The sequence below is a fragment of the Phocoena sinus genome, chromosome 6 (assembly GCF_008692025.1).
Source record: "Phocoena sinus isolate mPhoSin1 chromosome 6, mPhoSin1.pri, whole genome shotgun sequence".
Taxonomy (NCBI): domain Eukaryota; kingdom Metazoa; phylum Chordata; class Mammalia; order Artiodactyla; family Phocoenidae; genus Phocoena; species Phocoena sinus.
The window spans coordinates 51,605,250-51,619,619 of record NC_045768.1 but is presented as its reverse complement, the minus strand read 5'-3'; the positions used below and the strand labels follow the sequence as shown (position 1 = coordinate 51,619,619).

The 14,370-nt window shown below is 36.2% G+C and overlaps 1 protein-coding gene and 1 long non-coding RNA gene across 2 annotated transcripts in view; one reads left to right on the top strand and one right to left on the bottom strand.

The window, feature by feature from the left end:
- Nucleotides 1-2,316: 2,316 nt before the first annotated feature.
- LOC116756107 lies at nt 2,317-4,308 on the bottom strand. Its single transcript, XR_004350530.1, has 3 exons — nt 4,202-4,308; nt 4,077-4,109; nt 2,317-3,020 (listed from the first exon to the last, which is right to left on the bottom strand). It is a non-coding gene; the product is annotated as an uncharacterized LOC116756107 (long non-coding RNA).
- A 136-nt stretch (nt 4,309-4,444) lies between these two features.
- The window catches only part of LOC116755611 (COBW domain-containing protein 2-like), a 56,567-nt gene continuing 46,641 nt past the window's right edge, over nt 4,445-14,370 (top strand). Inside the window, 4 exon segments of the mRNA XM_032635314.1 lie at nt 4,445-4,713; nt 8,442-8,528; nt 10,380-10,476; nt 11,609-11,700. Coding sequence (XP_032491205.1) covers nt 4,557-4,713; nt 8,442-8,528; nt 10,380-10,476; nt 11,609-11,700 — 433 coding nt within the window. The 5' untranslated portion in view covers nt 4,445-4,556.

Below are 14,370 nucleotides of genomic sequence, written 5' to 3'. Positions count from 1 at the left end.
TAGAGAGAATAGTGCACCACTCAAGTTGGCCAGCCTGCAGGCTTTGAATGGTGCTTTTCTTTTTTTTAAAGATTTTGTGGGAAGCTGATTTAAAAGTGACTGGACTATAAACTAAGCCTTATAAGTAGCATAGTTTAACGGCCTAAGATAATGAATTCAAATAATATTACTGACAGCCTTAAATGAAAGTCACGCTCCCTAAAAACACAGAAATGTACTTATTTCACCTGCCAGTCACCTTCAATATTTTGGGGAAGGAATATTATTTCATGTGCATAAAATGGTTTTATATCTTAACAGAGGACTATATGATACTTGAATATTGTTATTCTGTCTTAACTAAGGCAGTTACAAGAATAAAAACTACTGGCCTCTGGCCTTTCAGAGATATTCCCACTAAGTTCATGTGCATCTAATGAAAAATAGCAAATAAATCAATAAATATTAGCATTTAAGAAATATTTATTTATTTACCAACTACAGCTAGATAAGAGGAACTGGGTTAATTTTGAAACCCTCAGTTTCCTTTTCTCTAAGCCAATAGTTATTGCTGGTCACTGATGTGTTGTTCTTTCCTTTGCAGGAAGTTGCAAAATTGAGAGAAAAAAACAATACCAAGTTGGCATTATTTTTAGCTTTCCCCTGATTTGGATGTAGCTACAGTCCTTACTTTTTCTCGTGGCAACTATCATAATTATTCAAAGGAGAAAAATGAGGCAAAAGGGAGGAGCAGGGAATTATGCCAAAGGACATATAGCAGGGTTATTGCCACAAAGCTGAGCTGCTGGAATCCAGCTCTGCGCCAACAGAGGGCTCTTACCACAATGCAAAGAGTCAGGTGCTCTTTAAATTGGGTATCAGTGTCCTTGGAGAAATAGTTTAGACTTCTCAGTTTCAGACCTACCTTCCTCTGAATATTAGTATGGTAGTATACTATGGTACCTAACCCTTTGAGGATGGGGAGTGGTTGCAATGGTGAATGATTTACAAACTGAGTTTAAAATAGCAAGGGTGATCTGTTTTTGCAAAATTCAGCGTAACAAGGCAGTGCATTATTAGATCAGTAGTTGGCCAACTATGGCTTGCTGCTTCTTTCTGTACAGCCTGCAAGCTCAGAATGATTTTTATATTTTTTTGTAGGTTGAAAAAAATTAAAAGAATAATATTTCATGACATGAAAATTATATGAGGCTCAAATTTCAAAACGTGTGGACATTTGTTTTCTCTCTTACGAGTACCTACATAAAATCCTTGAATTTTCCTATTGACTAAAGTACTTACTGCCTGGCCCTTTACAGAAAAAGTTTGCAGATCTCTGGTTTAGAAGTGCGTGGGACTTAGTGTCAGGAAGATCTGCATTGAGCTGCAGGGCTGAATTTACTGAATGTACAACTTTGAGCAAGATATCTAACTTTTCTAAGCCTCAGTTTCCTTGCTTATAAATGGGTATACAAATAATATTTATCTTGCAGAGTTAAATGAGATAATGCATTTAATATGTTCAACATAATGCCTATCACTTAGTAAGGGATCCACACATTATTATTATTGTTATCATTTTACCCTAAAGCAACTGTGATTAAATAAAACGCAAAAATGAGGAAATGTTAAAGTTACATTGGAATAGATTGTAATAGATTGCAGAATAGAATAGAAGAGATTGTGATAAATTCTACAATATTATACTTAGGACATTTAAAAACTTACTTTAAAAGGCATTTTGGATTAAATAAAAACAACAACAACGTCTCACTCAGAATAGAATGGATAAAATTGGTGTCCTGTGTTAAGATAGAAGTAAAAACGGTCATACTCAGACATGCAAGAAGAGCTGAGATTGAAAGCCATATAACTAAATAAATCAAATCCCTCACCTCTTCAGACACGTGCTTCCTAAATTCTGTCCAGTTACTAGAGTCAGAAAAGAAAATGGTAGAACTCCATAGAATTCATGGATAGACATCTTGCTGAAGAATACTATGGAAAAAGACTAAAGGAAAAATTTTAAGCTCTAATCTTTATACTCATACCTAGGTATGTCTCAATTAGGAAATTACCACAAATGATAACTCTACTCAGAAGGCCAGAACTTGAAACTGCTGGAGGCAAGACCTGAAGGCAGTGTTTCTATGCAAATGCACACTGTCACCACCACATTTTGATGCACAGAGGAGACTCTTTTATTTTATTTTTTTTTTAATGTTTATTTATTTAATTTATTTATCTTAGTTCCCTGATCAGGGATTGAACCTGGGACCCCTGCAGTGGAAGCTTGGAGTCTTAACCACTGGACCACCAGGGAACTCCTGGGAGGCTTTTTTAAATAGCAGCTCTTTTGGGATAAAATTCACATACGGTACAATACACCTATTTAGAGTGTACAGTTGAGTGGTTTTTAGTGTGTTCAGAGAGTTGTGCTACCATGATCAACAGTCAGTTTTAGAAGATTTTCGTCACCCCCCAAATGTACCCATTTACAGTCACTCTTCAGTCCCCTAGTCCCTGATAATAAATAATCTACTTTGTTTCTATAGATCGGCCTATTCTGGACATTTCATGTAAATGGAATCATACAATATGTGGTGTTCTGTGAACGCCTTCTTTCATTCAGCATAATGCTTTTGAGGTTCATTCATCTTGTAGCAGGTATCAGTACTCTATTTCTGTTTATTGTGAGATACTTTTCCATTATACCATATTTTGTTCATCCATTCATCAGCTGATGGACATTTGGGGTGCCTTTAACTTTTGACCACTGTATAAAACTCTTTTTGCTCCTGACTGAGGCTACACACTGTTACAGCAGTACTTGTCCATCCTCTTGACTGAGCTGCTAAAGGGCACACGTTGTTCCTGGTGAGAGATAAGAGATGTTAGTATAATGTTCAGCCAGAGTCATGTAAGGGAATCTGCAAGAACTTGCCTGAGAAGTATGTAAGAGAAGGAAGTCACAGCTGTAACAGCTTCTGTTCAGGCAGTAATGCTGAAGCGTCACTCAATGCTGTTCATAAGAGCAAAACCTGAAAATGATTGACAGGAAATGGATAAATAAGTTGCTGCAGAGTCATATAATGATAAAATACAACAGTGGAGTTGGAAAACTAGCTAACCCTAGGAGATTATATATTGTACGATACTCTTTTTATGAAATTCAAAGACAAGCAAAATTAAACATCATGTTGTCTAAGTTCATATATAAGTGTGATAGAACTAAAAAGAAAAGAGGAAGTAAGTCACCTATGATCAACCACTATGAGAGTGCTTACTATCTCAGAGGAGAGGCAGAGGGTTGGAATAGGAGACAGCCACATGAATAGGTGTAACTTATTGGTAATGTTCTTGGGTTAGAGGTGAGGTCAAAGGAGTTCATTGTAAATATACATAAATATATATGTAAATATAAAGGAGAACTACCGTAGACTAAAAAAAGTGCACAAACTAAAAGTTGAGAATTATGTTTTATTCATGAGGAATTAAGCCCAGGAGCAGCCTCTCCGATAGCTCTAAGGGACTGTTCCGAAGATGTAAGGGAGGAGCCAGGATCTAGGAGTTTTTGCAAAACAAAGAAAAAAACAAACCAAAAAACCGAAACCAGGTAGTTAGAACGTCAAAAGATTACTGTTAATTAAAGAAAGCCAGACATCTCAAGTTAATGAATTTAGTGCTCTTCTGTGTATGGGAAGATGAAAGAGTCTGGGCTTAATGAAATCATTCCTTTGATATGCACCTTAACTATCTAGGGCCCATATCCTGTTTTTCTCCATCCTGAGTCCCCTCAGGGTGCACTGTTGGTTTGGCTGCAGAGGCTAACGGCTTGATGGCTGCAACAGCCTTTGTTTACTGATATGGCAGGTGACATTCTTTGTCCAGACTATCCATGGATTATTGATGAGAGTGTCGTGCACTAAAGAATATAATAAATGAACTCAGGGTACCTGAGTCCAAATAAAAAAATGAGAAGACAAAATAAATAAAAATAATGCATGTACGTAGTAAAAATTTGGATATACATGTAAAATCTGCAGTTATAAAAAAGAAAAAAGTTTCACTAGTTCAGGCAGAAAAATTACAATTACCTTTGCAGTGTTAACAGCTTCCCATTCTTTCTCCTATGAATTAAAAAAAATTTTTAATGATACTAAGAAATGTCAAGTTGATAAAGCCTATTCCTCATGAGAGCTGTTTAGGACAGGCTACTCACTCCAGGTTCCAACCACCCGTGACTCAACTCTACCATCAACCAGCCATTAGCTTTTAAGGATAAAGGCGCACACAGAGACGACGTCAGGTCTGGGCCCAACAAATCCGCCTCGCTTGGGTGCGGTTCAGAGAACACGCCCCAGGGACCTGCCCAGTTCCCCTGGGGGCGTGTCTAAGAGGGGAGGCGGTCCTCAGCCGGAGACCAGGTGATAACCGTGGGCGGCATCAGGAGGCGCCACGCGTCGCGGCATGATGACGTCAAGCACGCGCCGCGCGCTTACCCTGCGCAGCTGTGGGCCGGCGTCTTGATTCCAGGTGTTTCTCTTAGGTAGAGGTGTGCTGTGCTGTTTGCCAGGATGTTTCATGCTATTGGCTCTGCGGATGGGGAAGAGGAGAAGGCGGAGGAGGATTGTCCTGAATTGGTCCCCATTAAGACGAAGCAAAGAGAGGAGAAGGAGGAAACGTCTCGTCCCGGCGCTAAGATCCCAGTCACAGTTATCACCGGGTATTTAGGTAACTAGCAGTCCCGGTCAGAAAATGCAGTGAATGCTGCTGTCCTGTGAGTTTGAGGCTGACGGTGCCTGTTCTCCTTAGGCATCGGGGCCTTCTGGCCGACAGCAAATGTCTCTGAGGTGGGGGCTGGGTCACTTGCTCTCCGGCTGGGTTGCTTTTCATCTCAGAGGTTATGCTCAGACCCCTCTAAGTTAGGGTCACATTTATCAAGTGAGATTGAAAATTAGCCTCGCCTCGCATTTTTGAAACTAGTTCTGGCTTTGCAGTGTGAAGCACGGACCCACCCCTCATTATGCATGTGACCTCTAACAAGTTACCTTGTATTTCTAAAGTTCACCTGCCTCACTTGAAAACGGAAATAGTTTCAGTCACCTGTCTGACTTTGCTTTTCTCTTCTGCTTAGTGGGGCAAGAAATACCTACCGTATAACCCTGTTCCAATTAAAGTGTGACCTTTCTGAAAATGCCCGACACCGGAGGACCATTCCTCAGTATATTTCTCTTCCTCATGAGCCAGTCTCTTCCAGCCTTTCGTGTAAAGTACTCCTATCTCAAACTTTTTTTTTTGAGGTCTATTTGTAAAGTACTGTAGGAGAAAGAGTAAGAATAAAATTACTGTGCCCTCAAAGGCTATATTTCTCAAAGTGAGGACTTTCAGGAGTTCATGGGATCACTTGAATTCATAGCTTTATAAACATAGTACAATTTCCTGAAGGACAGTTTATGCCCTTACACTAGAGGTACTTTCCTGGAAAAGTTTGAGAAGTATTATTTTAAAACTTTACAGTTAACTAGAAACGCTAGAATAAATACCATATTAAAAGTGTGGAAAAAGTTAAGAAATGTAGATAAAGTGAAACGATCTGGGGAAAATAGTACCACTTCTAGATGCTGCTGCAGACAAGTACAAACTTGGTGCACCTGAGGGCCTTTTATATAAAAATAGGAATTAAATCACTGGCATTTCTCTTTTGTTGCTTTGTAGACTAAGTTTATTTTCATTTTTACTCAGGATTAATTTTATAAAGGAGTTTATTTATTAATAAAGGAATTTCCCACTGTTATTCAGAGGCTGCTCTACTGCGAAGTTGAGCAGATTTCTTTTCTGAAACAGTATAGTTTAGACTTGCCCTCCTGTCTTTCCCCATTTTGCTCACTGGTAGATCAGAAGAGCATTGGAGATAATGGTCTGAAGCTTAGGAGTGAGGACTAATGCCAGCAACTTTGTTGCTGAATCTAGGGGATAGTTTCCTTACTTATTCTTGACCATTTTCTCTTTCTTGAACTCTTGTTCCCTTGGTTTCCATCACATTTTTCATCAGATTTTCCACCTACTTCTCTGGCTTCTCCTATAAAGTTTATTTTTTTCCCTCTCTGTCCATCCTTTTAACTTCATACCCAGCTGGTTTCTATTTTGATGTCCCACAGACATGTCAAACTCAGCATGTCTAAAACTTCATGTTACCATCCCATCATGAATGATGGTTGCTTCTGTGAGCCCAACCATCTGGAATATTCTAAAAGCTTCCTAACTGGTCTTGAGTCATGCTGCCCTTTGATATATTCTCTGTATTTGAGCCTTAATGATCTTTATGAATGTCAATCAATTTTGTCACACCCTTCAGTGGTTTCTATTTGGGTTAAAGTTCAAATTCCTTAACATGAATTACAAGAGCTTTACAATCTGGTTCTTGACCACCTCTTTAGCCTGCGAAACTGTGGCCCAGCCACACTGAACGACTTTTACTTCTACAATGTGCCAAGTGTCTTGGCCCCAGGAATTCTTTCTTCTGTTAGTCCTCTGGCTAGATGTCCCTTTTAGGTGCTCCCTGACATCTTGTATATCTATTGAATGTGTCATCCCGTGACATAATTGCTTCTTTATTGCTCTGAATTCCCCTCCTTCTCCCACTTCCTTTAATGTTTCTAAGCTTCCTGAAGGTAGAGAGAGTTTGTCTGTGTCTTGTACACTTTTCACCAAGGCTCAGTATAAAATCTGGTCCATAGGAGACTTTTGAGTGACGGAACTGTGTCTTAAGGTCTTTTGCTTCATAATATGGTTAATTATGAAGCTCTAGTAATTCTGTTAGGTCTCCTACAGCCACCCCTTCCTTTCCATTTTCACTGCTACTGCTTAGTGCAGCACTCATGCTCAGGGCACCTGTCTCACACTTGGACTGGTTTTAAGAATTTTCTCATTGCCCTGTGTCCTTAAGGTCTGTCCCTTCCATTCTAAATGTCAACCTTTAGTGATACTGAGCTTCCTAAAGCCCGCTAAATACAAGCCTTCCATCCCTTTGATAGCTTTATACGAATGTGACCCAAAAAAGTTGAAGATATTAATACCCTATTACTCAGGAAATCCCTCCTAGTTATACCCTAGAAATCTTGTAAATGTACTTCAGAAGATGTGTACAAGCTTACCTATAAAAGTTCTTAGCACCATTATTTGTAATAGCAAAACACTAGAAACAACCCAAATGCGCACCAGCAGAAAAATAGGTAAATAAATGACATATTTATACAGTTGAACTGCACTAGTATGTGCATGCAGTTAGGGTTTTTTGTTTGTTTGTTTGTTTTCCCCTCCATGGACTTTGGTATGTATGGTTCACAAGACAAGTTTTTCTTCTGCTTGAGCTGAATGTATTAGGTGTAATATGCCACCTACTGGATAGAGTTAGCATAGCTTTATGAACTTTTCTTTCCCAATACTGATTATTGTGTCTTTTGTTAACATTTCCTAGATCCATTCTCCATTTTGTGTGTGTGTGTGTGTGTGTAATCAATTTTATAGATTGCTTTAAGCATACTAAAAGTAGCCATATAGATATTCTGAATTTGTGTCTGGTTAATGGTAAATGTCAAAATAAAAGAAAGGTCTTTATGTGTAAATTCTGGGGAGGTAAACCATATATTCTTGACTAAGAAACATTGTCATCGTGTGAAGGGATTTAAATATTTTATGTTTTATAAACTACACAAATACTTTATTCCTTAGGAGCCCTTACTTCAATAATTCCTTATTTAATAGAAAATTTAGATGCCCTTACATTAGTTGTGTAAGTTATATAGAAGGTATATTTTTTTGTCATATGAGGTCAAAGAAATCTATGTGACGCACCTTGTTGGAGTATTTGTAAATATTTATAAAATTTTATGTTAGCATAAAGCATTTTTAATAGCTTTCAAAGGATACTTTAATCTTTTCCTCTAGAATCTTCTTTTACCATTGTTAAATAATATTTGAATAGCATGCAAATTTTAAAGAGTGTTAGGACTCTTTATATCTTTTTTTTAAGACTTTAATTTATTAATTTATTTTGGCTGCATCGGGTCTTAGTTGTGGCATGTGGGATCTTTGTTGAGGCACGCGGGATCTTTCTTTGCGGTGCATGGGCTCTTCATTGCAGCGCTCGGGCTTCTCTCTAGTTGTGGTGTGCGGGTTTTCTCTCTCTGGTTGTGGCACGCGGCCTCCAGGGCGCGTGGGCTCTGTAGTTTGCAGCACGCAGGCTCTCTAGTTGAGGCCCGCAAGCTCAGTAGTTGTGGCACTCGGGCTTAGTTGCCCCGCGGCACATGGGTCAGTTCCCTGACCAGGGATCAAACCTGCGTCCCCTGCATTGTAAGGCGGATTCTTTACCACTGGACCACCAGGGAAGTCCCTTTATATCTTTTTTTGTGTCTCTAAAATTAGTCTTTGAATTTTGTTATTTAAAACATATTTTATAGGTGCTGGGAAGACAACACTTCTGAACTATATTCTGACAGAGCAACATAGTAAAAGAATAGCAGTGATTTTAAATGAATTCGGGGAAGGTAAGTAAAGTTCAGTAAATGCCATGCTGCTAGAATTTATTGGACAGTTAATTCAACTGGTGAATTGATATTCCATATTTTAAAATGAAAAGGCAAGACATGATAATGTGAACACATTGCTGTAGATAATTTTGGAAAAATTAGATTCATTTATGTTAAGCTTTATTTTGTGTGGATTCAAGATACTGAAGTAAGATAATTTCTTTAAAATTTTATTTTGTTTAACTTTAGAATTCATACCAACAGAATTAAATTAGATTTTTGCATAAAATAAATATCTCCAGAAATAAAAATCTAAGGGTATGAAAGAATATCTTTCAGGAAGATTTTTGTACCAACTAGGAAGGTCCTTTTGTACTGATTGTATTGTATAATTGCAACTTTTGAAATATATTTGAAAATGCTTCAGGCTTATAAGTTTATCCTGTTGAACGTTTATTATTCTGCAAAACAGTTAAAACAGAAGATTTAAAAAATAAGTTAAACATGTGGTCTCCATCCTCAAGCAACTTCCTTTATCTGTGAAAACGTGTATATTTAACATTCCAGTTTTTTTGTCTTTAATATTGAACTGTGTTTAAAAAAAATGTATACAGCAGTGTTAGACACAATTCTCTGATTTCTTTTATAAGCTTTTCTGCTCAAGTGTGAATTTTAATAAATCTCATGTTTAGCCAAAAAATATAACTTCAGTTAGGGTATTTCTTAAATTATACTTTTTTTTCAGTTACAAATTGGTAAAGGAGCTAGGATTATTAACAGGATGGGAGGCCTGTTAGTTGAACTTTATTTCTGGTTTTAGTAAACTGAAGATAGTTTCAGTAAACCAAAGAGTCTTGTTAGACAAAAATAAAAATCCTAAGATTTTTTTAATCATAGATTTTAATTCTAACTTCTTATTAACTGATCTTCTGTTGGACACTGATTACATTTATTATTATTTCTTACTATCTTTCTTCACTCTTTCTGGACCTTTTTCACAACTTTGTCCTTTACAGCATTTGTAATACTTTCCTTTTCATTTTATTAACGTTCTCTACACCCTGAATTCTGTAGCAGCCCCTTTCAAAACTCTTTATCATTGCCTAACTGAAGTATAAACAAAAAATATATGTAAGTGAAAAATTATTCAGGTTTTTGTTGTTGTTGTTGGTCATTTGCTTTACTGGATATTTAGAACTCTTTCCCGGCTTGGGTATGTTTCTTTACTGGAGGAAAAGTAAGACTTTTAAATAATTCTTATTTGATAACAAGCGTCTCAGGCTCTCAAATATACTTTATCCTTTCTCAAGTAAGCATTGCTAGGAAACGTATGTGTATTTGATTAAAATTTAATTTTTAAGTGAGCACATTGGTACCATGGCCAAGCAAAATTTCCTCAAAATGAACTAAGGGTATAACTCATGGGGAATACTGAACAGTCTGTCTAGTAGACACAGAAACAATTCAGAGGAAGAATGAAAAGAAAACATAGGTAAGAGATTGAAGGGCATATAAAAACCAATATATAAACATACTGGTCTATCTAGAGAGTTGGCCATGGACAAGAAAGAACACCTTTAAAATAGCTACTTTATTAGGAAATGGGAGCAGGCTAGTAAGAGGCCTAAAGAGGAAGTAGATTTTACATTTGCCTCTTTAGGGGTTTAAATTCTCTAAAAGAAAGAAAAGCTAAAATAATCTAGAGTAGTATAGTTTAAAATATTGAGGCAGCCTGAATAGAATAAAAGAATAAAAGTTACGAAGTGTATTGTCTGCTTTGAAATCTGCTCCATTATTGAGTATATTCATCTTTGTTTTTGGTTGACTAGTGGACATAATCTAAAGAGTGCTTCTTGTTAATCATTCTAGGAAGTGCATTGGAGAAATCCTTAGCTGTCAGCCAAGATGGAGAACTCTACGAAGAATGGCTGGAACTTAGAAACGGTTGCCTCTGCTGTTCCGTAAAGTGAGGAATGTTTTTACTGTGTGCTTGTTGGCTTCTGGAAATGTTTATTGGTTATATTTCTAGCTTTGATTTCCTTATGTAAATTAACTGAATCTACATAATCTTCACTGTATTTTCAAGTAAACAACTTATTAGTATGCATTTTCTTAAAGCATTTCTTGATGCCTTGTTTTTCTATCTGCTCTAATGCTGTGGTTCCTTTTATTGAGTTTTTTGTTGTTGTTTTTGATGTCAGGGTTTAATTAATAATCCCTGTGATGAACGAAAGTCTCATTTAATGTGTAAAAAATGATTCTGAATTTAATAAGTCATTGGTCTTATTTCCAAGAATTCAACCTCTAAAAACAAAAATAAATGACCATGAAAAAAGAGAAAAACCTCACATCCTGTTCCACCAGTTACAGTTGTTTCCAAGGGCAGTGTTTTATTCACCAATATAACAGCTCTTAGAAAAGGAGTTGACACATAGTAGTCACTCAAATGTTTGTTGAGCAAATTAGGAAAATTAATACCCATATGGTTGATTTTGTATATTCTAGTGAATTAAATTTCTTCTACATCATTTACTATCTTAGGTGTTTGAGTCAAGTGTATTAACAAGGCTAAAACTTAACAGATTTTCTTAGACAATTAAAATTAAATATTTTCTTGCACTTTTGATATTATTAAGAAAAAAAGGAAATTAAAGCCTGCTACTCTAATTCAGAACAGAATTGAAAGGTATTTAATTATAGTGTCCCTTTAGCTGTTGTATTAAGCTACTGTAATTCCTAAATTTTGTCGTTTTCTGTATGGATTTTTTCTTTCATAAAGCTATAAAAATAACAGGTTCTGATTTACTTTAGTCAGGTATATTAAAATTCCCTCTGCTTTTAATTTTAATAATATTAAAGTATTAACTCATCAAGTATCTGACTTCTTGTTACCTGTCAGCATATATGCATCCATTTCCCTCCCCTCCCCCAGACTGGTAAATACTGGATGGACATGTTAGAAGCTTGGGACTGAGGTAAATTTCCACATGCCTAAAGAGATCTTTATCCCTGGTTGCTAAATATATTTTTAAATGTTTGTGATGATCACTTAAAAATATTCAGGCAATCAATGTATATCATGTTTTGGCATTCTCCAGGGACAGTGGCCTTAAAGCTATTGAGAATTTGATGCAGAAGAAAGGGAAATTTGATTACATACTGTTAGAGACCACTGGATTAGCAGATCCTGGTAAGAAATGTCATTATTAATAACCAGAATATAGTTCTTAAACATTTAAAAATAAATGGACTAGAGGAATATCTAAAATGAGTATTAAAGCTTTACTCTAGATTAAAAATTTGTTATTTTGCTTTAAAGGAGAAAAAATACTGAGTTGTCATGTTTCTTTGGCAGATGAATGATGATCAAAGTGTTTGGTAATTTTAACGTGCTAATAAAATTTGAGGTTCTATCGATTAATTTAGGGTTATTGGCATGAACAAAAGTTGTTAAAAATATTAGGAAAATCTAATAAAATTTAGGGAAAAAGGAGACATTCTACCTCTAGTATATATTTGGTTGGTTCTGCTCTACAGAGATCTTAATTCTGATTGCCTTTTTTTTTTTTTTTTTTCTGTACGTGGGCCTCTCACTGTCGTGGCCTCTCCCATTGCGGAGCACAGGCTCCGGACGCGCAGGCTCAGTGGCCATGGCTTACGGGCCCAGCCGCTCCGCAGCATGTGGGATCTTCTCGGACCGGGGCATGAACCCGTGTCCCCTGCATTGGCAGGCGGACTCTCAACCACTGCACCACCAGGGAAGCCCCTGATTGCTTTTTAATCCAGTTTTCATAGAGGGTCATTTAGAGATATCTAAGGACTTTTGGAGTTAAATCCCAGAAATACTTATTCCCTTTAAATTAATTGTTAGCATTTTGTTTTTCTACTATTAAACTTGAAATAATTTTGTTTGTAAATATTGTCATAAGGTAGAGAGTTAAATCAAGCCTTTTTTTCTGGTGTGCAATTAATAATGATTATGAAATTTTTACCTCTGAATGGAATTACATCCAAACTTCCCTGTTGAAAGCTACACAAAGTCTACCTGTTTCTAACAATGGGTTTCTGTTCCTTAACATCTTTATTCCAAGTATGCAGAACATTTAGTTTTGTAAGGCTGACCCATACCATTATTTGTTTTTTGATCTGGGTCTATGGCATTGCACCATAAAACCGTATTAAAGAACTGTTTGGGAATAATTTATTGAAGGGGTCATAATTGTTTAAAAGAAATATTGGAGTGTACTGAAGGTTCAAATGTAATCAATTGTTACTTTATTTTGAAGTATTATGTAATAACATTGTCCCTATGTTTTCAGATTAGGATTGAGTTAGGCTCTTTTGGTCCTTACAGTAGGCATGAATTTTTCATACATTTTCGTACATTTCCAAGAGGTCTGACTGATGATAGGACTTGGACCATTACATTGATGTTAAATATTAATTTAAATCTGGTAAGATGGGAAAGGATATTGTGTGCCTCTTTTTGAAAGAGAAAATATCAGTTTCTTTCATTGTAGCCACTGCATAGAGAAAAATTCTTGTAATTTTGAGAGTAGGTGAATTTACTAAAACACAGTGTAGCTTTTCAGAGGAAGTAAAAATTAAAAATCTCAGAGAAAGCTTTTGTACAAAAAGCTTTTGTGGTATAAACAGTTTGATGTTTCTTCTTTCTTTAGAATAATGATTTTTGTTGTTTGGGTAGAAATGAAACATTGATCATTAAAAAAAATTTAAACAGTAACTAAGAAAATACAAAGAAGAAAGTTAAAAAAAATGTTGTCCTATATCTCACTACTGTAAAATACAAGCAGGTAAATTTTATTCCAAGGATTTCTCCGTGCCAGGGCTACTTGCTGTGGTATGTTGAATGACAGCATCAGCCTCAGCTGGTAGCTTGGGAAAAATACAGATTCTTGGGCCTCATCTGAGATCTATGGAATCAGAATCTCTAAGGGTGGGACCCAGCAATCTGTTTTAATAAGCCCCCCAGGTGATTCTTACACATACATAAGTTTGGGAAACCCCACTCCATGTGTAAATATGCAGAAGTAATTTTATAAAATAGGATCACATTCTTTGTGCTATTCTAAATAATTATTAATGTAGTTCTACTTGAACCTAAAAGAAGAGAACTTGAAAGAAGTGAAAGAATTGCTGAATGTCAGATAAATGCTTCTTCACTGTAAGAGATATGAGTTAAGGAAAAAAAATTATAAAGAACGTAAATTGGACAAGTTATTTTTTAAATTACGTGTTTAAATTTTCAGGGTAGTACCTATTGACTCTCTGGCATAAAGGATGAGGGAATTAAAACACTTCCGCCTTCTCCCATTTGGTTTTGGTTCATTGTATTCTTTGCTATGTTGTCAAGGTTTCTACGTTTATATTCTGTCATACTTTGTTTAGTCCTGTGTTTAAACTGTTTTACCAGCACTATGGCTCCTCCGTTCCTGAGTTGATCAATCTCTTGATTGACTGAATTTCATGGTCAGGTAATCTTTTCAAGCTTTCAGTGCTGTATTCCTTTAGATCTCACATATTTCATTGCTTGAGAATGCTTGTCTTTTTTTTTTTTTTTTATACTTGAAGGATTACTTGGCTAGGTATAAAATTTTCGTATCACAATTTCTTTCCTTCAGAACTTTGAAAATGTTGCATCATGATTTCATAGTATTTTTGATTGGCTGGATTTCCTTGTGCAGTATTTTTCTCTTTTCATCGGGAAGGATTTGTTGAGTGCTTTATTCTTTGAGTTTCAATGCTGTTGTTTCCTTTAGTGTTTGAGAATGTCTGCCTGTGGTTTTCATTCTTGAAAAACAACTTGGCAGGACATAATATCCTCAGAGAACACCTTTGT